The sequence below is a fragment of the Bombus vancouverensis genome, chromosome 10, assembly GCF_051014615.1.
Source record: "Bombus vancouverensis nearcticus chromosome 10, iyBomVanc1_principal, whole genome shotgun sequence".
Taxonomy (NCBI): Eukaryota; Metazoa; Arthropoda; class Insecta; order Hymenoptera; family Apidae; genus Bombus; species Bombus vancouverensis.
Genome location: NC_134920.1, coordinates 14514133 through 14538968, shown reverse-complemented (window position 1 = coordinate 14538968; position 24836 = coordinate 14514133). Strand labels below are relative to the sequence as shown.

Below are 24836 nucleotides of genomic sequence, written 5' to 3'. Positions count from 1 at the left end.
ACTTGCATCACGTGTTACTTTGTTGAAATTGTTTCAGCTACTCGACATCAGCGTCCTGTTTGTAGTGGACAATTCAAGAAACTTTCTGTCCTCAAATTTGGAACTACCCCCGCCACAGGAGTTTCCGGACCTGTGTATACGATCGTGGTCTTAAGCAAAGACTTTGGAAAGAAAGTGAATATAAGACGATTCTGCGTATAAGCGTTTGCTTCTTCCTGATAAACCTTCTTAAGCAACCATTATGAATTCGTGATTTCTTAAGGGATATAAAATCGACTTTATAAAGACGCATTACTTTATAAAAATTTAAGCATTGTCTTGAGAACGAACTATGAATACGGCCCTATGAACACTCGGTAACTGAATAATTCACCAGATGACGCTGGTAAGTTTATGAGAAACAATATTGTAAGATTTAATAAGTGTTAAATTATATCCCTGATTGTATTCTTAATAAACAATATTGATTAAAAAATATCAAATACAAATACTGCAATTATCTTTTCAATATTCTAACAAGAAAAGAGTTTTATATTTCAATGATATTTCACTAGATTTCAAATTTTCTATGTTAGAAATAGTCAAATGATATTTTAGTTATTACATACTCTTTAGTATACGATATCTTTTTCTAGTAGTGCGTCATTAAAATTATGTATAGAAACGTAACTTTATAAATCGGTATCAGTTGAAGTAAACCACCTTTGATACACATAGCTAGTCTTAAAATCGAGTGTTCTTTTTTTATGTAATCAATGTTATTAGAAAACACGATGAAAATTAATTGAAATTAAATAGCGACAATAATTTGTTGTACAAAGTTGACATTGATTAATAGATATCTTTTATTCGATTGTGAGATAGATACATATGTAAGATACAATTGATGAAGAAATTTCTATGATGACGAATATAAAGGAGGTTGACTTATAAGAAAAGATGTAGGAATAATAAACATTAAATATATAAGTACCTTTTGAACGTAAAGGTTTACGTTGTTTTTTATCAATTTTTTTTTTTAATTTCTATCAAATAAAGACGATTTTAACAGTGATTAATTCTAAGAATGCAAGGTGGAGTAAGAAAAAATATGAACATCTTCGGAAGATATTGGAATAGTTAGAAGTCTGATAGAATCTGTCGGTAGGATATGCTACCAGGTCAAGTGAAATCAATTGAAGCAAGAAAATTAATTGATGCAGAAATATAGGAGAATAGAAGAATCGAGGGGGAAGAAGAGGCGATGCATTAACGTAGTTGTGTTCGTTGTTAGAGGAAGCCGGAGGCTCGTCTAACGACGTACGCGTTAAAATTAAATCCAGCCGGAGGCCGACGGCTACGTCTTGCCGACGGCGACGACGACGGCGACGTCGCGACTTGATGCGTCCTCTAGCTCAGTCTCAAGAGCACACCCTGGGTGGACGGATGCTCTGATCTTCGATATTTTGCTCCCCGTATTTTCGTGCTTTTATCGTCGATTTCATCGGTAACACGTTCAACAGATCCTTTCACAATCAGCGCTATAAGAGGTGCAAGTTCACTCATTGAGAAACAACGGACTCTTGCCGAACTGTTCTCTTCATTCTATTCTTTCTATCGTTTCTACTTCGCTTAAGCACGAGGTAATTAATAATGTCATGCTTTTCTTATAACAGCTTTTAGACTCCTTGTTGACGTCAATGGACCATGTCCTGATTTTTCACGGTCGGCATATTGGCTCGAGCGAACTAATATATTTCATCTTATATACAACGAATCATATATGGAAAAATCATTTTTTTTTCCTTTCACGTGCGAAACCTTTAAACGTTGGTTCATTGGTCGAACGTATAAATGTTAAATATGCATAGCATATTCAAGAATTCTTGCCAATTCATGTCGAGTGATTTGCGAGAAACATGCTCATTTAAAACGTAATTAATAATCTATTATAAATATACACATTTTAACACAAGGAATTAAGAGAGTAAAACTCACAACATCAAGTAAAAAAAAGAAAGTATGTTAATTTTAATTCTAAATCAAATTATACGTTATAATTTGCTTCTAAATTTTGTGTATTTATGTGTCTTTGAAATCCTAAATAGCGAACAGTGTGAATTATGTTGATGTTTTCGAAATATGTAATTAGTACAAAAGTTACATTAATTTCTAATGATTTTCTTGAATGATCGTAGGACGAAATTTTCAATAGAAGTGGGGAGTGTGTCATCGAGTCACTAGCCTTGATTCTTTGCCAAATAATTGATAGGGAAAGCGTACTGTTGTCACATTCTCGCGCTAATTTTACGTACATTATCTACGACGCATAATTGACAATTGTCATTATTCTAATGATATATCTATTTTTATCTTTAATAATTTATGCAGAAACCGCAATATTTCAGTCAATTACAAAGTTGTATATCACCGTTCTCTTTTCGGTAATAATTACCATCTAAAAACGAAATCTCTACATTTCCAACGTGCTTGAAGAGTATAGTAAATACTCAATGTAAATTTATTATGTTAATTATCGACATGTCACTCACCTCACCGTTTTCGATGATTTTTGTATATATTGTAAAAGTGAACATTTCGAACAACTTTTTCCTATACGTAAAATCGCCGCTCGGTCTTAGTTTCCGAGATATTGGGAAAAAAGTGTCGGTACCATACCGTGAATTCTGCCTATATTTGTAGGCGCCCGCGTAGGTTGGTATCGCATGCGTGAGTATTGGTCGTCGGCTACCTTACGACGCGACCGCCGGATAAAATAGCGTCCAACTTAAACCTAACAAGAAGATATGCAAATAAATTACAAACAAAAGATAAGAATTAGGTTTAGACTGGGCGTCATTTTATCAGGCCGTCTTACAGCGGCCGGTAATCAATACTGACGCATACGCTGCCACGGACGGACAATTACAGGCAAAATTCATAGTAGTGATATCGACTGCTTTTTTCCGGATATGTCGGAAATTAAGACCAGGCAATCGATTATATGTAGAGGAAAAGGTTGTTCCAAACGTTGATTTCTACAACATATTCAAAAATCATCGAAATCGGCGAGGTGGCTGAGATATTGATATTTATCAAAAGTGACAAATACGTTGGTTTATCGCTTTATGTATATTATCTTCGGTGTTGTAAGGAAAAATGGATCGAGATGACGAAGACTTTGGAGAAGGTTTTGTCGCGGAATCTCATCCACTTAGGCCAACGCATCTTTCTGTTCCTATTAATGGTCGACCAGATTCCAGAGCACCTAGTATCAGCAGCAGTGTTAGTGATATGGACGTTCCGATTTATGCTAGAGAAACCACTATACCTGTCTCAGCTGGAAAAGTGAGTAGATTGTTTTTATATATATTCAAATCATTTATCGAAATATCTTTAAATTGCTTGTGTAACAAATTACTTTTAGACATATTAGCATTTTCTTACATCTTCTCTTGATATTCTACTAATGTATTTTTATCGTATGTTGTACTAATTTACTTTTTATTGCTAAAATTGCAATAAACCATTACTGATATTAAATACACACACAACATGACACCAACTACTGTTATTAAAAACACAAACATGAAATGTATAAAATAACTATATAATAAAAGTAATAGCTGATTCGATGTAAATGCCGAGTGAAATTTATATAGATACGAATGTTGTCAGACAATGAAGCAATAATAAGTCGTTAACTAAGCTCTGCAGATTTTTTACTGTAATATTTTCATCCAAATAATACTGGTCGTTTGAAGGAAACATACGTATCGACCAAATTTCCCACTTGATCGAAATTTTTGACAATCTATAGATATAGATATAAGTAAGTTAATGAAATTAGTAAGTTAGTAAAATATCATCGGTGCGTAATCTACCACAACTTACGAATGATCCGCAGAACTTTCATTAGTAAACGACCTAACGATTCATATATACATATAAACGTAAGAAGGGAAGCACGAAAAGGAGATAATTTATTTGAAGAGAAACTAATTATGTTTACGTTTAAGGTTACCTATTGAATAACGACAATCTTTGAAATGAATATAATTTAATATATATATACAATATCGTTTAATATAAAATATACAATATCAGAGAGGAATTTCCCCTGTGATAATATATCATATAACAACAAGCAATCAAAATTAATTAAATGGTTAAAATGACATTTAGATTTCGATATTCAAGAACGATGTGCAATACTTGCGATCTTAGAAATTCCATAGGGATGTCGATTATAGAGTAAAAATGAAATAATATTTTGAATCAATGTTGCTTTACGATAATTATAATCAATAGAACGCATGAACGATTGACGGAATTCTTGACCTTACGCATCACAGATCATTGATCGATTCTCTAGAGTTTGCAGCAAATATCGTTAGTCTTTAGTAATGCTTTCTTGATCACAAACGATCTGTGGTTTCTTCGAATGACGTAAGATGAGCTCTAAACTACTATACGTAGATACGCATTTGACCCTAGTTAATAGAATTCTAAGCATTCAATTAATATGCCCTTAGTACCTATCGGATAATTAAACGATACTTATCGCTCGTATTATATCAATATTCTATAATTATGGATTTTATAAAATCTTATTTTAGTGAATTCTTTTTGTTTCTTTTTTTTTTTTTAATAATCACGTAAATGCTACAAATCACATTTGTCAGCAATTGCAACACAAGTATGATTCGTTTATCTCTTAAAATATATTTTTCTATCAAACAATTTTAAAAACTATAGCAATAACGTGTGATGGGAACATCTGGAATAAAATTTTCGATAAAAGTTGTATCAAAGTCTTGTTCTTATATTACAATTTAGTTATACAAAATAACTATTGTTTCAAGATGTTCGATTTTATGTTGTACAAAAGATTAGAATTTTATACTCTCATCAACAGGTGAATCTTCCCTTTCATTCGGTTTTCCGTTCCTAGTTACCAGTCTAAGGACGACGTATTGACACAAACAGTGGTTAACATGTCGCGGTTCTATCATAACAGTATCTAATGTTAATAATGTTAAACATATCTTGTTTCCCTAAATTTGTCTTAATTATCTTTTTCTGTTTCAAAGCAGTATATGTTTTACAACGAATATTGTTTTCTTGAAAAATAGTTATAGACAACTTGTGTGTAGGAAATGATTTGAGAACGCTTGATAACCTAGCTCCTGATTGGTCGATTCGGTGGGTGTGTACAAGGCACGTCACCTGTCGTCTGTCGGTGTTCTTTAATTCCTCGAGGTATCTATACTATCTGACGCAATCGCATATGAATGTTACATAAACGCAACATGCAATTTACGATGAGTAAAAATATATTAAATTTATATTAATGCTATACCAATTGCTAAATTAATAATGCTATGAGTAAATATGTGAAATTATGGGGAATTTTATAGGGAATTATTCAGAATTTAAAAAGCCCACGCGTTCTCGATTTCGACGATTTTGAAATATGTCGTAGAAATCAACATTTTGAACAACTTTCTCCCCGTACGTACAATCGCCGGACTCTCTTAGAAATCCAGATATTCGCAAAAATCTGTCGGTTCAAAACGTTCATTTCTTCAACATATATACTTAAAAACCACAGGAAACCGAGAACGCATCGACGTTCTAAAAATTACCGAATTATGTTCCTTTATTTATTATTAAATAAAAAATATAAGCAGTAATGTTCGTTTCATAAGAATCTCAATTTTTATGTTTGTCATGAAACAATTTTTAAACGACATACAATTATTAAAAATTGTTATTTATTTATAACTTTTTCTTCATCGTTGTAAAATACGATAACCATTCGATTAATGTATCAGTTACGAAATTCGCTTCATAGATTGCGTTTCTTTCACATTACATATGTATTTGTCCTTTGTATTATGAGCCTATAATTATGACACGTTTCATATACTCATGTATGTATGTACGCAATTTCTCAAAAGGATTATTCATTTGAAACATGAATGTGCATTTCTCAGATTTTTTATCTTTTCTTGACAAAAATATATAAACATCCTTTAGTTCTCTTTACGATTGCATTCTATATTTCTAAATTATAATTAAATTATCAATAATTGTTTTAGAACATTGGATTCGATGAACGTACGTACCTATGTAACAGCTTGAAAATGGATGGAACATAATTTGAAATGCTAATACATGCTTGTTTTACGGCATCAACTTGCTAAAGGAAATGACTTCAAATTTCTTTTATACGAATTCCCTTTATAAATATAATATATTAATATCAGAATATTTTACAATAATTTAAGTTTTTAATATTTTTGTATTACATATGTATTTAAATTGTAAATTGCAAACAAAGAAATTGGATTATCATGAAACTTGAATTCATTTAAACTTATTCACGCTTGAATAAAGGTATCATTACTACTTACTATCGTCCCTAATATTGTTTGCTAAATTTGTATAATACAATAAATTAAATTGTGTTATGTATATATAATTTTGAAGCATAATGTTACATTGTAATTATTAATTACAATAAATAGGTGATGCGATAACTATACGTACTCAAAGATTTTGTTTCAAATTTCTTACAAAAAATAAAGTAATAAGTAGGTGCAAAGAAATAAGAGGATTATAAACATATATGTAAAAATTCGAAGGTTATGTAGCAAAGAGCTGGAAGGAAGTAGGAAGAGGGATGCGGGGGGGGGAGAGAGAGAGAGAGAGAGAGAGAGAATGATTCTTGGGGGCTCGCCATCTACCGAGTAATGACGTCGCGTAGCGAGCGTGTAGCTTGCAGTTGCATCGAATGTGTAGCCGTCGTTTATCGGCCACGCGATGGTATCGTTCATTTTTACCTGAGATAAGATAACTAAGTACGTTTTATTACATATCCGCATACTCTCATTGCATCTCCTTTCTTTCATATCAATAATTTGATAAATGTTCTACGATCAAAAGTATAGCCATTTCTTACCTCTATACCATATCTGTATACTTCAGAAGAGGTTAGAATATGTTTACACATATACGTTATATTTAAAAAATTAGTTATACAAAGATAATAAAGTCGCATTTTAGATAAATGTTTATTTTACTTAACATAAAATAATGAAATATTAAATTTATATAATTATTACGTACATGTGCATACACACTTTGCTTTAAATTTCTTATTTAATCTATAGTCATTTATAATATTTGCAATCAGTAATCTCCATATGTGTCAACGTAATAAGTTTTCTATTCTAAATTACGCGAATTATGATGTACTTCCCCTTAACCAAAGTAACATGTTTCAAAGTATATCGATCTACCGGTAAACATTTGGCCCACATAGGCGTCCGTGGTGGCGCAGGCTCGACAAAAACAGCCAGAAATGGAAGTCAGTATACATCATACCTTACGCGAATACGTATGCTACAAGCTGAAGAACGCTATTTAACAGATTGTTGACCTAATGGTCGTTTAAAAATTCCGTTAGTTTTACTCGTATAAGAACATTATATGGTTGTGTATGAAGATATACATTGAAATTAATTGTGATAAGAACGGTGTATTTAAAAAATATATGTGTGATGATATATCCGAATGCTTAATCGAATACAAAGTAAAATCGGTGTAAATCTAAAAAGATGTTGCGTGATATTTATAACTAATAATATTCGAGGTCAATTATTTTTCGCGTTATGCAAATTGTAAATCAATAAAGTTCATAATACGTACATAATGACTTTTAATGTGAAATGTAAGAAGATATAAGGAACGAACAACCGTTATGCAATAGTAAACGCGAATGCGAAAGTGAAATTTTCCAATTTTTCTAAAGTGATATATTAATATTTCGAATAAATATTAAGTTCTTTAGATAATTTACACATATAACCTTTAATTTCTCTGTGTTATATCAAGTAATATTATTTTAGAAAATTTACTAGAAAAAATTTATTAGAAAAAAGTCACTTGACTTAAGTAACTATACTATAGAATTAAAATAAATTAAAAATATTTATGGTCTATAATCAACAACAACAACAACAACAACAACAACAACAACAAAGGAAAGAAACAAAGGAAAGACAATAGAGTAAGAGAGTAAATTTATTTTGTTATCTGGATATAATTATTGTTTTCTCTGATCGAATGACTTAGACTAGAGATAATTTTCCAAGTGGATCAAAAATTAAGCAATGCTAGATTTGGAATTGCAATGAAAATTTTCGCGCGTGCGCACAAAAATACAGCGAGACTTCTTGGTCGGTTATTCGTTTACCCAGGGAAGATAAGCATACGAGAATCGAACGTGAACTCGCTTGGAATAGTCAAACCCGTGTTCCCTTTGACTACGTCATCAACAGTAAGTAAGTACGCATACATACTGACATACGTGTTTCATTTGTGTTGCGCTTTCCATTCGCGCGGCAACAGCCGCTATTTCTCTTATGAAAATTCATTAAACGAATTGTGCGTTCGCTTTTTGTAAATTCAATGTAAACCTAAAGCAGATAGAGGCAAACTGACAATCACAAGTTGCAAGTAGACATGTATTATCGAGGGTAGGGTACAAATAGGAAATTTCTTTCTGACTCTTCTGAGATTGTAGGTATGTATATAATGCATTTTAGTAATGTAAATATATGTATATATCGTTCGTAATGGGTAATTCTTTATACTGATATTAATAATGATTCTAAAATTAAATTCAATTCGACGCAAAGAAATGTTTTGATTCCTACGATAAAATAATAATGGTCAGCATTGATTACGTTATTTGTATTTATTAATTGCAACAGTTGTGAATGGTAAGAAGGTAAAGGTAATTTGACTAGAATTGTTTCTTCAGTTAGACTTTGACTTACAATGTTTCGATATGTATGTAGATGTGAGAAAGGAACTAATTTAAACAAAGATTATGAGTTTGAAGGAAAGTTGCGCGATGTAACGATACCATATATTACTTGATGTATGAGGAAATATAAAATCCATATATACATATAGACAGGATATGTTAGTTAAACAATTTTTGACACAGACTGTTTCGTTAAAAGTTCATCCACTCCATTTCTTCGTACACGAAATTATCATAGGCTTGTTACGACCTCCTACATATTTTAATGGTGGTAATTACCAGTGGCGGCTCGTAGATTTTACACGTAGCGTGCTGCGTGCTACACGCACGTGTGATTACACGTAAACAGTCTTAAATAATTAAATCGGCTCGACAATTTTTCTTGACTGCGAACATGTCACTAACCTCTGGCGTTGTATATGGAACAATGTTCTCTCCCCTTGGTTGTCCGAACGATAAGTCAAATGAGGAGTAGCTCTTGCCAGTGTTCTAATTTGAATTTTTTCTTGAAAAGATCGCGTAAGTGCAAACAAGTCAAAGAATCCACGGAATTAATTTTCAAGGACTGATATACTCGAGCATTAAATTAAGGTTCGAATTAGGTCAACACAATGAAAAGGGACACTTTTAAATATTCACAGTAACCAGAGAACGTGTGACACTGACTGCGGCAAGGAACGGAACACGTTGAACGAAGAAAAAGTGTGAGACTGTGAGGGAAGATATTAACGGCTATATTGATATCGATACAATGGACAGCGATAGACTTTTGTTTAGTCTAGAAGCGATTTTCAAACGTTGTGTCCGCCTGACGAGTAGAACGAGAAGGCAATCCGTGACTGCTGCGAGCCTGCTACAGTCACTGACGCACGCGTCGTTTATGCAAGAAATCAACTCGCTGTGACAACGAGTCACGAATAAATAACAGCATGAAACGAAAATTATAATATCAGCGATTTTTGAAATATTTTTTAACATGCTGCAGCACGATAGCGCGTATTGAGTAGCCGCCCCTGGATATTACATATTTTGTCTATATCGATCGAAACGAAGATTGATTATTTACGTACATACAATTTATATAGAAGCAAGCTAGAGTCCCTTTCGATGACTCCATTACGACGTTGCCTTAGTGATATCTATTTTTTATCTATAATAATGATTATAGTGATTATAGTCATTAAAGTATCATTAAATGAAACGGGATGCTGTAATATAAAGCATGCTATATATACACACACATAGGCGCGTGCGCGTTATATGTATATTATATATAAGCATAATAAGAGCAATGTATAACGAAAAGAATATTATTTGTTATGCTATATCACATTAATAGAAACATTCTTTGTTGCTGAATGAAAGTAAAATTGTCTTTCCTTTGAATCAATGAAATCGTGTAGAATCGTATACATACAAAGTGGGGCAATAATTATACCCAACTTGAATATTTCCGTCATTCGTAGTAACACGAAAAAATGTTATATACAAAAGTTGCACGGTATAGAGGGGGGCATGCTGTGACACAGACATTTTTATGTAGATGAAGGCATAGAGGAGATTTCAAGGTTGTTCCGAGTTTTTTCAATGAAATGCTGTGCGATAGTCGGTATTGAGACGACTTCGGCAAACTATCGCTGGAGGTCATCCAAGGTCATCGAAGATGGTAGAACGATTATTATGTGTTATTTCTTTCGAGTTATGGATCAGCGTGGATCGAAAAATCTTATCGTCGCTAGATCTAGACCCGTATTTTTATGTAAATGAATAGTTTTAAAATATTGTTTATGTTCTATTAATACACGGCGTGTAGCTAAGAATGTAAACATCGCGGCAGTTTGTAAGATTAGCGTGAATGATTGCTAAATCAAATATATGACTATCGATCGGTACGATTATTATCAAAATGAAGTTTTCACTGGAAGAGCAATTAGATACGATTGTCATTTATGGAGAAAGAAATAAAATTCGATAGGGATTTTAAGCCTTGTATGCTGAACGATATTCAACGATATCCGGTATATATCCCTTGCATCGAACATTTCGAAGATTGCGGTTGGGTTAGGAAAATTAAAAGGAACCGGTTATTTGGTTACATGTAAGAACGATTGTCGCAAAAGACACGGCTACGAGATGTATAGCGATACGAGAATTGCAACTTTGCGTTCACGTAAATGGTCACCAATTGAGATATTGTCTATAACGTAAGAAAGCTTATTTTGCTGCCACATTTGACCTTGGATGACCTTCAGTGCGGGTTTGCTGAAATTGTCTCATCAGCGGGTATCACAGCGCGATAAAGAAAGAGAGAAAAAAAAAAAACACGCAAGAAAGATGACCACGTACGATACGAATTCCGTAAGAAGTACAATGCTGTTGAACCTTTTTGGTTGTCGTATTGTTGACTGCATCATGCGCGATCATTTACAATCCTTACGATCACGATGTGAACTCGAGATGTCGATTAACAATCGTTTGCTACTCCTTCATTGTATATTCCATATTTCATCTCATAATACATCGTAAATACATACAGTGGATATATTTATAACCATTTGATTTTTAAATTATCTTGAAATTACTTCGCATAATCTCATGAAATGATTCGAAGTATCTTAAACGTTTTAATCTTGCGTAAGACCAGATTTTACTCCAATGATTTTACTATCTACGTATATTCATTTCTCCTTCTCTTGTAAACATTATTTCGTAAATTATTCATTTTATCATTAATATTTCGCTGAACGTTTTCGTATAATAACATATGACGTGTGTGTGTGCGTGCGTGTGCGTGCGTGTGCGCGCGCGCGCGCGCGTGTGTGTGTGTGTGTGTGTGTGTGTATGCGCGTATTCATACATACATATTATATAGTATATAGTGTCTATATATATAATTTACGATTCTTTTTTACAAGCCGCTTTATAATGGCAACGGAAAATGACAAGGTATTAGAAAGAAAGAAATTAATATAAAATTTGTAGACATTTGAATATTTTCGATATGCGTACGTAATTAACAAATTTCGATTTAGTCGAGCAATGAAATCGAGAAACAGGCTACAACGCCATCGCCTTTAACACCAGCGCCAAAGGTAAAGAATTTTTTCCAAAATTTCAGTACAAATAGCGTTAAAACGAATCTTATCTTTCCTGTTACTTTGTTTATTCTTTCACACGCAGCCTACCACGGAGGATAAGCGGTGGGTGAGTATACGATAGAACCGTGAACGATGATCTTTAATACGACAAGTATCTTAATTCGTATTTTTACTCGTTAACTCTTTGTTTAGTCATCGAAATTATTTATTATTGTTTATTGGAGCAGCCGTTTTATTTCGATTTCGTTGTTCCTGCGCGAATCTCGAATGTTACCTCGTGTACGAAGGTAAGCGCGTTTATCGAAGCCATTTTTCGTTGTCTGTTAACTCACGACGAGTAAAGTTGCGCGTACCGAGAGGAACCTAATCTTGTGTAAAGTTCAAATTTTGGCCATGTCGAATGTCACCGGCGATAATACAATCGTTCTCTATGCCCTGTCTATTAAATTATAAGTCTCGGATAGACAAGAATATCCACGGCTGGAGGTCACATCGTCGTTTCCTTGACTTTACCTTTTTATCTCATTTATTCTTATATTTCTCACATATTTTGAAACGTCGTTTGTAAATCCATCACATCTTTATATTCTGTTGAATGCTTATTTCCAATTTTACTAAGTACGTACGTACATACGAACAAGTTTTTGTAATAAGCGGTTGCGTTAAAAATGATCGGGCAATTGATTTGTATCGGCGTTTGAATTTCACTTTCTAGAAATTCGTCAATTTCTTATTCGTTAAAAATATCATGTTGCAAAGAAATAGATATACTCCACTTCGTTCTAGGTCTTTATCTTTGAAACGTCGTGTCGTTGTACACATAGAACCGCCCAATTCCTCGGAACACGAGTTTACGGTTTACACAGTCTGCGTAATTTCCGTTTTGTCTAGTGATACCGAAGCCGTCAAAGTCTATCGAACCGCAGTTTAATAATATCTTTGAAATATTCCGCTTAGAACGATGTTTATTTATTTTCGTGAAACTTTCTAAACGTTTAAACAAAGCGAATGGTTAGAGGAGAAAAACCGGGTAAAAGAGTGCGCAACCAAGGGAAATAAATAGTTGAAAATGTTTGTCTATGCGGCCAACTTTTTCTTCTTGCTTCGAACGCAAATAAATTTGATCACCGTGATCCGCAGAGGTATCGACCAAGATGAATTCCAAAGAATAGAGGTAATACGTCGTTAAAGTGTTCTCCGGATTACGTTGATTACGACAACCACTCTGACTTTAATATTCTTAACTATAAAATTGGTGCAGGCAACGCGAGCGCTACATTAAAAGGCTACATCCGGTTTTGCATTGAGACGGTACGAGCTTGTAACAACAAAATAATAGATCCAGCTAGAGTAAGATTTTGTTCAAATCCTCTCTCTCTCTCTCTCTCTCTCTCTCTCTCTCTCTCTCATAGTGTCTATTTAAATTTTCTCAAACAGCCATTTTAATATAATAATAATGTTTATCTTTCTAATATCTTGGCAATAACAGAAAATTCTCTTTGTAAAAACTTTGTAAAATGAGCCTTACATCACGATATAAGATATTGCTATTATACTCAACCGCGTAAACATATTGATTTGATACGTGGCGGATGAAATATAAGCTCGTCCGATAGAACTTTGGTTTAAGATCGATGAAATCGAGAAGGACGTACGTAAGAAATCCAAATGCGTTATTATAATGTTTAAAACAGTTCGACTATACAACTGCTCTATAATTACGTGTTAATCCGCAGCGTACATTTCTGTTTAATTTATATCGTGTAGACGAATTAAATTTTTAACCAGGAAGTGGTTGGCGATCGTATCGTTGTACAGAACGATCTCTCGCAGTTGTTACTTGAAATTACTCATCTTCGATAGAACGCCGACAAACTATTGATTTTGAAACAAAGTCGAGCGTTTTTACCCAAATTTTACCTCTATTCGATAGAAAAAATTTGTTGACAAAAATTGATCGTACCGTAAATGAAACAACGTCGCGAATAACGAGTTATCCATACGTATTATGGGATTCGATGATAAACAGGAACGTACATTTGCTGTGTTAGTAAGCGGTATTCGTAAAAGTAAGTGATCGAGTTAATTATCAAGGAAAGAAAGGAATAAGAGCAAAATCGTCGTAAACAAGTATGGACGATTGTTAACGTGAATTTCTTTTCCTGTGAATTTCATCGGGTGAAATGCTGGGGATCGGTGAGAGAGGTAAGTAGGTAACTTGGTGTCGTCCAATTGGTCGTTCGAGGGGCCCAAGCTCGAGGGAGAAGCAAAGAGAGGAGAGGGAGATACGACTGGTTTCGAAAATCGGCTTTCGACCCGTTAGCACGAATCTGGTCTCAGTAGCTTTCATACGCGACCGTGACACGGAACGATTCGGTCGTTGTCTCTTCACTGTTGCCGCATCTGTGTGTGATTCGCATTTTATATACGCGTTAGTGACAGCAAAACCTTCCTCCGATAAAGTATAACGTATAATATTTAGTAGTAACGGTTACGAAATTTTATCGATTTACCATGAGCTACACGCTACAGGTAAAAAACTATATTTAATACAAGTATAATGTTAATTGTCCACAATGCTAAATCAACAACTAGACGTTATTATACATCGCGTTACCGCATTTTTCTCTCTTTGCTCGAATACACAATCTTTGCTCAAATACCTCGTATTAACGCATTATTAGTTATCGTGTCAATTTCGCAGCGGACAAAATATTCTTCGAAATCGATCTGTCGTGTTTGCTCCGAGTACCGTGGAACGGTATGCAAATGTTGTTAGCGGTAAAATATTAATATTCAATTTGAACGTTCGAGGTACCATAGATTATCAAAACGTGGAAAAGTTTACACTTTGTGCCATTAGAAGTAAGATTATAATAATTTCATTGCTTCTTATTTTCAGTTACAAAGAAATACGATTCAGGTTTATTTCCATCGTCTGATTTTAATACAGAACGAATAGAACGTTCAAATTGGCCGATTAGTTTCGGGAATTCTATTTTTTTTTTACAGATTTTGCCTCGTTTATCTCTTCGAACGTGTTGTTAACCACGTTTATTTCTTTCCTTTTTTTTTTTTGAGCTGATTATATTTATAGGAGCATAAGATTATTTCACTGCCGGCCTACGTTAAGTTTAAAGAAACAGAAGGAGGGAGAGAGAAACTATTTTATTTAAATCAAGTTTGGTCGAGAGTTGCATTATCGAGATTGCTTTTAAATAACGATTAACGAATAATCGTTGAACGAGATCGTTGCGTAGGCTTCGCAACAGAAATTTCATTATCTTTCTGAAACTGTCGTCATACTTTGATAATTTAATTCGGTTAAAATATCGCAAAGCTTTCTAATATTCGTTTTTTTTTTTTTTTTTTTTTTTTTTTTTTAATACGGCGCGTACCAGCTACTAGTACAGGTGAAGTAAAAGAACGGAAACGTCCGTGACGATTATTGAAAAGATCGAGTTGCCCTTTCGTTGGATAATACGCATATTGCGTATGGAAAATTGTTTGTAAGTAAAATCCTTATATCTCGAAAGTGACAGGAAATTAATCGGAAACTGTATGTTAGGAGTTACATTCATACATAAAGTTAAATTATACGCCGGTGACGTTATTCGAATTGTGATCTCTTGTTCAAGTTTGTGAACAAAGTATATCACGAGTAAATAGTACCGAGGCATCTGTACAGTTCGTAAATGATGGTTCGCGTTAGTTCAAAAGTTTGGCGAATAGACAGTGAGGGAAAAAGCTGATACTCGTGTGTATTAATCTAACCAATATGTATGATTATTTCTATATATGAAAACCTTGAACAGTAATTAATACTAAATTTGAACGATAATGTTTCGAGATGAATGAGACCAATGTTTGTGTTAGAAAATGGAAAGTAAAATTGTTAGGTGCCCTTAGAATACTTACAAATATTATTACAACTTTTTCTTAGCACTTTGTTCTAGCATTTCATTTTATTCGCCGAAACATTTGTTATTTATGCATTTATAGCATGTACATTATTCGATTAAATCGGAATTACATTTACTATTCTTTACAACTTACATCATACAACGAATGACGCAAATCGATAACCGATGCAAAATCGCAATTTCTTAAATACCATACACCTGGTCATCGAATACGTAAATAAAAAGGAAGAAAAAATATGTAAATAAGATTAACACGTTTATATGCAGAATTTTGAAGATGCGATTATTTTTTTATGATAATATATACCTATGGTTTTATAATAAGTTGCAACAAGTTCTAAGCTTTATTTTATAAAGAGATATAAAATCTAGTTTAAGATTGATCGAAACGAAGAAAAGATTCGTTCGAACGAATGGAATGAACGAGCTGGTTAAGAATCAAAGTATCCGGGGTGGCGTCCAAAATTATTTCTGTTTAAGAATAGTACCGTGAAAACAACGTTATTCTTTTTTTTATCTTTGGGCGAGAAAATTTGTCTCATATATGCATAAATATACGCAATAAGCGAGAGATAATATAATATAATATAACATAATATAATTCTATTCATGACAATTTCAGATTACTGGCAAATAATATTATACATATAGTCGATTAGTTATATCATCGTGTATATAGATCCTACACATGTGTGTGTATATATATATATATATATATATATATATATATATATATATATTTCGTTCGTAGTTGAATTAATAAAGTAGTCGTTTGGAAATTTCGTGAAAGTTTTTGCCGTACGATCGAGGATCGTCGAACTAATTGACAGCTTGAAAGTTTTAATAAATTGTTTGCGTTCGTGTCATGTGGTGGCTATAATTGGGATGCTCGAACTTGTGCGTGCCACGAGGCCGATGTAAAAGAGAGGCTTGGCGTCGTCAGCCAATCGGCACCGCTCGTGATCGACACACCTCTGTTTCGACCAATCGCCAACGAAGGTTCGAAGAAGAGGAAATTTTCGCTTCTTCATGAGTTCGTTCGCGTTCGTTTCAGAATTACTACCATGACATCATACTCGTAATGAAATGGAATTTCGTTACTGTTGCTACGTATTTGTCATCGTTATTGGAGATAACAATAGTTTTTTAAATATATGGAACGTACTTGCCTTAAAACTATGCTGGCGTATCGCCTACACGAACAAACATATATAATTACAAATAAAGGCACTGTTACACTACCGTGTGAAATATGCTTACGAAACAATTTCGTTCGCATGGCTGTTGATGGTGTCGTTTTCTTGAAACGGAGTCTCAGTGAATTCGATCGAATCAAATAAAAGATAAGTCAGCTTCGCGTCGTGATCAAATATTTAACGAATCGAGGTGAGAGCATTCAAGCTCGAAAGAAATTTTCGATAGCTTGAAATAAAATAAATAATCGTACATTAGGGACAAATATAAAATACAGTTTTCTCGGTCTGCCGCCTCTTACGCCTACAACGGTACTTTTGTTATTTTATCGAAGCTTTGCTTCTCGGATTCTTAGCTCGGATTCTTAGCCTCGAAATCTTAGCTATATTCCGAATACATCGGTGGTTGGTTAAAGATGGAGTAAAAGAAAACGATGAAAATGAACCGTGCCATGGAATATGCTCCCGTGTATATGTATAGTAGAAACAAGGCTTGTCTGTAACGCACTTCTTAATATGCATATTCATGAGAAATAATAAATCGCGTGAGATACATATGTATTTTTATCAACGACTTGACAGATATTCCCCCATTTGTGTCAATTAAATATTTCCTTTCAACTTACCCTCTCTTCCAAACAGTTGCTTTGCACGTTAGTACATGTATTGTACATATCAAGTAATCTCTGTGTTCAACATAAAAATAATGGGCGAAAATAAAAGTGAAAGTGAAGTTAAGGGCAAACGCTGTTTTAACGATAACATATGTAGACGATGTACATATAATACAGCCAAGTACGATAATAATAATAACAATGACAATAGTAATAATAATAATAATGATACGTATATGTGTTGCCTGCTGCTAACACCTTCGGAGTATAATGGATTGTACGAATTAATTTGGAATTAAATTGGAGATTATATTCGTGCTTCGTTTGAATTGAGAGACACTGGCTGGTAGAGTTCTCTCGGACACGTGTGCGTATCATGTACAACAGTGTGTTTAACGTGGTTGTGCGCCATGGATAGGAGCGGTATAAAAATGCCTGGCAGGGGTACCGACCTACAGAGTAGTTTTTGACACGTGCTTGGAAACACCGGAAACCTATATAAGTATACATACATCCACATTTATAGATATTTTGCATAAAACGATCGAATTGCGGTGGTTTAATCTGGTTATCAGTACGGTTCTGTTTAATTCGTCAGTGAATCGATCAGAACTTCTCGATGACTCTGAAAGCAGTTGGATTCGCTTACATTGGGAAAGCGGTAAGATCGCAAATAGGTCTTCGGTTTGGTAGATGTTTGCTGGTGAACCACAATCAGTATTTTTCATGACCTTTTTCGTCTCTACAAACAAACGTTAGTCGCTATAAACTTTGTCTATGTACCTAATATTTTTAATGTTTAAGCTTCTCTCTCTCTCTCTCTCTCTCTCCAATCTCAGATTTGTTTCGTGTAATGATTTTAGATCCAATTAGAAAACAACTAGATAAAACATAATAAATACTTGATAAATAAATAATCGCGGTCTTCGTTAATGTCTGTTAATAAATTCTTTCGATAAAGACATTAAGCTATCTTTTTACGATCGTACGGAGTACGGAGTACGGAGTAACTACTTTTTGGTAGTAAGTTTCTTTTCTAGTAACGTTAAACATATTCACGATACTATAGATGTCCGTCTGTTTCGTAGATTTGATTTGCCATCGGATCTAATAAATAATTGTCCTTATTGCAGGGTCTAAATGGACGACTAGCATTTGCTATTGCGGCTGCTGCACTTGGATCATCGTTTCAACATGGGTACAACACTGGTGTCGTTAATGCACCTCAGCAGGTATTTCATAAGACACATTGTCAGCGTTTTTCTTGTACACAGCGTCGATATGTGCCTACTTTACGATCATATTTATTCGCGCAATTATTAAGCAAAATTGTTATTTATTTAGGATAATCGGTTGTTGTTAAATCAACTAATAGTCGATGCTTGCGTTCCAATAATAATAATAATTTGTCGTTTCCGTTTAATAAAGTGCCTGGATTTATCCTAAATGCTTTCAACGTTTTTCATTCTTAATGTTACCGTGTAATATTATCAATATATACATACAAACATCGTACGAGTTGTTAGAATCAATAACGAGGCTTTTTATGTCACGTGTAATTTTTACGTGTTTAATTCATTTTTGCAAGCGCCACTATTGCTCGACGTCGAATAGACGAAACAGTTGAGTTTGCGATTGTTTGACATTATAATTGCAAATTAAAGTTTCGAATGTGAAATGCAAGCGAGTAAGTGGATAAAGTATAACGTAGAAATGAAAGTGAATGATAAAGATATGTGACGGTATGGATGATGTGTTACAGCTCATCGAAAACTGGATCAGTGACCTGAAGATGAATCGTACTGGGCAAGTAACGAAACAATCGGAAGTAACGATGATATGGGCAATAGCGGTGTCGATATTCTGCGTAGGCGGAATGATCGGTGGCTCTCTGGTGGGTTCGATAGCCGATCGTTTTGGTAGAAAGGGTGGTTTATTACTGAACAATATCCTGGTCCTGCTCACAGTAATCTTCGAGGGCTGTGCCAAAGCAGCGAAAAGTTATGAAATGATAATTATCGGAAGATTTCTGATCGGTATCAATGCAGGATTAAACGCTGGTTTAGCGCCTATGTATCTATCTGAAATATCACCTATTCATCTACGAGGAGCCGTTGGAACAGTTTATCAACTAGTTATTACTATGTCTATCCTGGTATCGCAAATTCTTGGCTTGGAGCAAATTTTGGGCACTGACGATCAATGGCCGCTTCTTTTATGTCTGACAATTGTCCCTGCAATTTTCCAAGTGGTTACGCTTCCATTGTGTCCCGAAAGTCCGAAATATCTGTTGCTCAGTAAAGGAAAAGACATGGAAGCTCAGAGAGGTACATTTCCGCAGTCCTTCAATGTTAATTACTTTTCTAATGCTGTCTGTGTATCGTCCGCAAAGTACAGAGCTGTTTCGCTTGTTTCGCGTACATTCTTTTCATTGAACAGAGTTCTATTGCATTATTGGAGCGAGACGTTTATCGATAACGAAACGACCGTTTGTTGTTGCAGCTTTGGCCTGGTTGCGTGGCACGATCGAAGTTCACGATGAGATGGAGGAAATGAGGACGGAATACGAATCAGTGAAACTTGTACCAAAGGTTACATTGAAAGAATTATTTGTAAATCCATCTCTTAGAATTCCATTGATGATCGCAATCATGGTTATGTTCGCTCAACAATTGTCCGGAATAAATGCCGTCATGTTCTTCTCGACCAAGATCTTCACGATGGCGCAGTTGGACAAGACCGCAGCACAAAATGCAACGATGGCCGTCGGAGCGATGAACGTCGTTATGACTTTCGTTTCTTTGATACTTGTCGAAAAAGCTGGAAGAAAAACGTTGCTGTTAGCCGGATTCAGCGGAATGTTTATCGATACCGCGTTACTCGCCATTTGTCTTGCTTTCGCAGTGAGTATATTACCGTGAATAAATGTAACATCGCGGTATTGCTTTAAAGGAAAAACCAACGGATGCATCCCTTTTTTTTTTTTTTTTTTTTTTTTTTTTGTTTTCAGGACACATCTCGCGCAGCAGCTTACTCCTCCATTGTACTGGTAATGACGTTCGTAATCCTATTTGCAACTGGACCAGGTAGCATCCCTTGGTTCTTGGTGTCCGAGTTGTTCAATCAATCGGCGAGGCCTGCGGCGACGTCCGTTGCTATCGCGGTCAATTGGACGGCCAACTTCATCGTCAGTATCGGATTCCTACCGCTACAAGAGGCATTAGGTGCCTACGTGTTCATTATTTTCGCCGCACTACAAGCATTCTTCGTTTTCTTCATTTACAAAAAAGTACCCGAGACAAAGAACAAAACGATGGAGGAGATTAGTAGCATGTTTCGACAAATATCGTACCAGTAAGAACTTTCATATTGTCATTGCGCTTAAGAAATTAATCGGAAACCTATTCTTAAAGAAAGGTTCTCACAGAAGAATGAATCGAACGTAGATGCGAATTTCTTTCATTAAAGAATCCGTGACTTGACTACAACAACGAATGCATCTATTTTTAACATGCTATTCACGTTTTCATACGAATCGAAGGCGTAACATTTTTTAGCGAATCATTACTACGGAAAATTGTATTTTTTACTTTGTGACGAATTCGAAGAACATTAAAAGGCTGTACTTGCTTTTGAATGTGTATTCTAAACGCTGTCAAGTCGCGCATATTTTTTAAGCAGTTTGACTTTCAATTAAACTTAAACTTAGTTCCTATTATTACCGGCACAATAAACTTATAGTGACATACGAAAGCAGTATCAAATTACACATTAACATAGTGAAACACAATGTTAAAAACTACCGAATTGTACATCTTAACAAATTTGTTCGTTTCTTTTTATATCTTTATTACACGCAAACCTCGAATGAAATTAATAATACAATATTACAATGATCAAGATACTATAGTTTTAAAGAATTAAACGAAGCTCAACCTCAGAGAGACGAATATTTTATTTCTAATATATATTTTTATATCGAAGATCAAAAACATGAAGAAATTAGCGATGCGAAGAGACGCATAAATGGAAAACATATGTATTTTAACTCGCAGTTCCTTCAGAATAATTGAGAGAATTAGACGACAATTTTCGCTTCTGCACATACTGTTCGCGCTAGATGTTGTTCTATCTTCAAAAAGAGCGAAGAAACGATATTATTTAATTATACCGATACTAAATATTATTACTCTAGTCATAAAGATATAATATTTTTTGCATTGGAATTACATTTGGAAAATCTTGCTAAAATCAGTATACATTCTGCATGGTTGAAAATTATTTTCTTTTTTTTTAAATAGAAATTTATACGATATAAACGCTTCGATGTTTCTAAAATCCTCGATAGAAATTTGTTTTACATGAAACGTTTCCAAAGTGTTTATAAATGTTCGTGAAACGTGTGTATATCCGAAATCGGACAAATATAGCGTAAAATTGTTGGAACTCGTGAGATTCATTCTCGACAAAAATTTTGCTATTGTAAAACGTACGTTTTAAAATTTTTTACAGTTTTCTTGGTTGCATGTATACGATTATACAGACTTTTATAAATTCTATCACATTATGCCGCAAGAAATAGAAATTTTATCCAAATGAGAAAAATGAAGAGTACCGTTACACTTGTACATAGAGATATACGTAGGATATTACCGTATAGCGTACAGAAGAGAATCGTATTTATATATGCATGTAACTAGTGAATGTTTAAATCTGTATACCGTTGTTGTTATGTTTATTAGGTAATTAATTAATGTAATATAAACGATAACCAAAAATCATGTTAAAATATCGTAACGTATAGTTTAGAAGAGTTAGTTTCGCTGTAAATCATGAACCGACAGTATAATGTTTTGTTTGCCGCGTACATTCTTAGATCCAAATAATACTCACGCATAGTTGTATCATTGATGCTAAACTTATCAGGAAATCACCATGATTTCACGGTGTGCCGGTGTATCTTTCCAACAAACAGATTCATTAACCAATAGTGGTTCTTCATTTTTTAAATGCTGAAACATGCAGAAAATGTAGAAGTGTAGGTGAAACTAAAAACATTGCAATACATATATTACTCTAAATTAGACTATACCAGACCTACATGCATATATCTAAATCTAATGGATTAATTAATTAGATAAATAATACTTTCGAAAAATAATTCAACGTACAAAGGTATTTTATATTTACATAATTTAAATCGTATTTACGACGTTGTTATAGAACACATAAGTTTCAGTCTATATCTTATACGATATTATATTACTAAATTCAGTAATCGAGGTAGCGAAATAATGATTGAAATAATTGTAAAATAGACTAAGACTTATTGGCTATCAATTCAGTTATTAAATCAGTTCCTAATCACGAAGCGCACCACTATCTTAAGCTACAATTAATTGAAAATAGACAGAATAATAATGCATACAGGCAGTAGATAATTATTTTTGTTTACTAAATTTACCCGGAAACTATTTTGTTTAACTTACGATGATCCATCAAACTATTTGTCTGTCAGAGGCTTAAGTTATATAATAAGAGACCTATTTTATTATTTATAATATAGAAAATTAAGGATTCTGTTATAATACCTGTAAATCCTTAAGGAGTTTAATAAATATTCATAAATGTCAGATAAGCGATGAAAAGAACAAATAAACATAAATGTAAAAGTTTAAACGCTCGAAACGCGTTATTTTTCCCTTATCTGACGTATATGAATTATGGTTTGAATATAATTGAAAATAAATTTACAACAGGCAATAAATTATTTATGTATAACGTTAAAAATCAAAACTTCTATATTCAAACTTTTACACATACATATGTTCAGCGTTATAAAAGCACTGAATTACGTGGACAATGAGTACAACCCAACATACAAATATTTGTATAATTAAATCTCGAATTTTTTTATTCATCAACTATATCATGTAAGTTCTTTGTGGTACAATTATAGCATTTAGTGTTAGATTCTCTTTTTATACCTGAGACATGTATTCATTATTTTCATTCTTACTTCTTTCTTTTTTCTTTCCTTCTTATGGGATTGATACAACATACATATCCATAAGATGGAATCCGGAACGATTCGTAAATTTCGCGCGACATTGTTACTATTATTTAGGCACACATTAGAAATCCATTATTCACAATATCATGACGATTATTTAAATTATCCTTGCATCATATCAACTTCAGATTTTATTATAAAACATCATAACGACATGTATCACGTTATAGACTGTAACTTTCCATGCCGATAAACAAATATCACCATAATAAAAACTATGTAATATTACTGAGTTACTGGAATGCAAATTGATCAATTTAATTGAAACTGAATATGTATATCGATCGCTCGTGAACGATCGAATTCACGAATTTACGAACATTGATTAAACATTATTTCACATTTAACATAGTTAAGTTGTTTGCTGAAAATGTTTAAAACGAAATTTGTTTCGTGCTAAATCTATCGATTATAAAGTTATCGTTCATATTTGTAACTTTCTATACTGGTAATGCATGCAACATTATGTATATACGTATACATAATACAAAAATAAATAGTTTTCAATGACGCAACTCTACGTTATCGGAAGTTTTCTAAAATTATCGCGTAATTGGCAAAGCTAATGCCAAGTAATTTGATAGAAAATGGCATTGTCACTGAATATACTTATTATGATAATTTTTATGTCTTGCCAGGTTTGCAAATTCATTAAAAGTACCTGTTTGTACCAATAAACGGGCAAATAAAAAGACGACGCATATCGGAAAGTAATTTAGCATTGAAATCTTGAATGAGAAATAATAAATAATAATAATAAAATAATGACAACGGCTTTTCTAAAATTGTTAAATTATATTAGGAACAGAGAATATATAAATTATATTATATGTCAATTGTGATAAAGCAAATGAAAACAATTAAATGCGATGCAAGTTTATAAATTAAATGGAATTTCAATAATTGGAATTGTATACGTAGAGTAATTTACGTAAAATTTCCGTTCTAATCATATCGCTAAAATGTGAAAACCATCGTACGATGTAAGCAAGTACATTGTACATATCATTCAAATACGTATACGATATTGCGAGAGAAGACACAGCATGAAATATAATGATAGAACGCATGCGCTTGTTTTCTTTATCGCGAATATAAGTGGCATGTACATATATCG

General features: G+C 33.6%; 1 protein-coding gene across 7 annotated transcripts; it reads left to right on the top strand.

Moving 5' to 3' along the window:
- Positions 1-119: 119 nt before the first annotated feature.
- On the top strand, positions 120-23955 carry LOC117165329 (solute carrier family 2, facilitated glucose transporter member 1). 7 transcript variants are annotated; one of them, XM_033348771.2, is made up of 8 exons: positions 8237-8330; positions 11734-11764; positions 11851-11910; positions 11999-12022; positions 18780-18878; positions 19409-19973; positions 20149-20549; positions 20657-23955. In XM_033348771.2, exons 2-8 carry the CDS (start codon positions 11744-11746, stop codon positions 21002-21004), a joined length of 1518 nt encoding a protein of 505 aa, XP_033204662.1. In that variant the 5' UTR covers positions 8237-8330; positions 11734-11743; the 3' UTR covers positions 21005-23955. The 7 variants fall into 7 exon arrangements, with proteins under 7 accessions (XP_033204657.1, XP_033204653.1, XP_076478502.1 ...); XM_033348766.2 differs by lacking the exons at positions 8237-8330; positions 11734-11764; positions 11851-11910; positions 11999-12022 and adding exons at positions 120-385; positions 3134-3327; XM_033348762.2 differs by lacking the exons at positions 8237-8330; positions 11734-11764; positions 11851-11910; positions 11999-12022 and adding exons at positions 1110-1622; positions 3134-3327.
- Positions 23956-24836: the final 881 nt, after the last annotated feature.